Here is a 1,476-nt window from a genome sequence, read left to right as displayed (position 1 = left end):
TCTTTTTCTACGTCAATCGTCCAATCGTCTTCGTTTCCCACAACTGCACGTGACCTTTCGGGTCTTCTATCAAACTTCCTAATACGGCGTCAATGTCTTCGTCTTTAGGTTTTTCCTCCAAGGCCAAATACAAATAATCATCGACTGGATGACTACGACCACTTGACGAAATTCCAATTCCCAGGCAACTGTGATATTTTTGACTTGGATGATCCGTTTCACAGCCGATGCAATTTGAATGTTGTTGATTTTGGATGGCTGGTAGATAATAATTCTCGACTCTTAATTTTAACCACCTCCGTCTAATTTTCGGCTTGAGTGAATCCATAGGGTAAGGTATTATCAGGTTCTCCTCTCGTGTTGAAATGAACCATTCGTTTGGTGTAAACAGCCTTATATAATTTCTGCTCTGGACGAGTCCATAATGTTCTGTCACGTGATCGGACTATTTTATGTGGGTTATCTATAGGTATACTGATGTTTTCTTCCAAATGTCGTACCATGTTTTTTACCGTCTCAAAATTAAGTTGTTGCATTCCTCGGTAGTTCAATGTAAATCCTCTTACTTTACAGACTGTCTGACCGTTGCTCAGTTGGTAAGCGTAATTTTTAGGCCCTCCAGCTACGAATTGCGTGATGTGTACATTTTCTGGTAACTCGTTTTTCCATTCTCCCAACGACGAACCTTCGGTTGGATTCCATTGTAGTGGTAGATGTCTGTAGATGATACTGTCAGTGTCAAAGTAACACACTCTGTTTCCTAAGGGTTCCAATACACTGTATAGTAAACGTGCTTGGGCTGTCACGAAAGCAGCAATCACTACATTGGTGATAGCGCATGGTTGAACGTGTTGTTCTTTCTTCAATTTTTCGATCATGACCATGTTATCATTGACAATTTGAACATCTTTGACTGTTTCTGTGGAATCGTTCATCAGCTGAAAATATTCTGAAGGATCCGTGATGTATTCTGTTTGACTAAAGTTGTCTCTTTGTCCAAATTTTCCCCAAAGTGTGTTTAGTATCGATTTCGAAAACGCTCGTTTGCCTTTATTCGGTATAATTTGGTCCGGATCAAGTGTTATTCCTTCTTTTCTGTAAACCTCTTCTATAAAATGACGTTTCTCTTCATCTGTGTGGCAGATGTCTGGGTATCCACTGCTTTCCATTTTCATTTTTAGGTAACGGTTGATATAATCAGTGAATAATCCACCCGTCTTGGTGGCAGGATCATACTGGCTCCATTGATTCCAGTGCCATACTTCGTAGATTTCCAGAATTTTGTAACCCATCCCCACGGCTTTCTTCAATTCTAAGGTGACAAACGTGCCTACCCAAGCTCTTTCTTTCTCAATGTGATGACACTCCTGATACACGGCAACATCGTCTTGTTTCATGTGATCTTGTACACATGTTCGACAAAGAGGAAAAGTGAGTTTTCCATTTCTGAATGGCAAGACTGGATGGTAGAGGTTT

General features: G+C 40.4%; 1 protein-coding gene across 1 annotated transcript; it reads right to left on the bottom strand.

Moving 5' to 3' along the window:
• Positions 1-302: 302 nt before the first annotated feature.
• Positions 303-1,448, bottom strand: LOTGIDRAFT_123212 (hypothetical protein; the record flags this gene model as incomplete). The annotated part of the gene is made up of 1 exon (XM_009060539.1): positions 303-1,448. A coding segment is annotated over one exon (1,146 nt), but the record flags the coding sequence as incomplete, so codon positions are not given.
• Positions 1,449-1,476: the final 28 nt, after the last annotated feature.

This window comes from Lottia gigantea, assembly GCF_000327385.1.
Source record: "Lottia gigantea unplaced genomic scaffold LOTGIsca_43, whole genome shotgun sequence".
Taxonomy (NCBI): domain Eukaryota; kingdom Metazoa; phylum Mollusca; class Gastropoda; family Lottiidae; genus Lottia; species Lottia gigantea.
The sequence above is the reverse complement of the archived record's forward strand: the minus strand, read 5'-3'. Positions and strand labels throughout refer to the sequence as shown.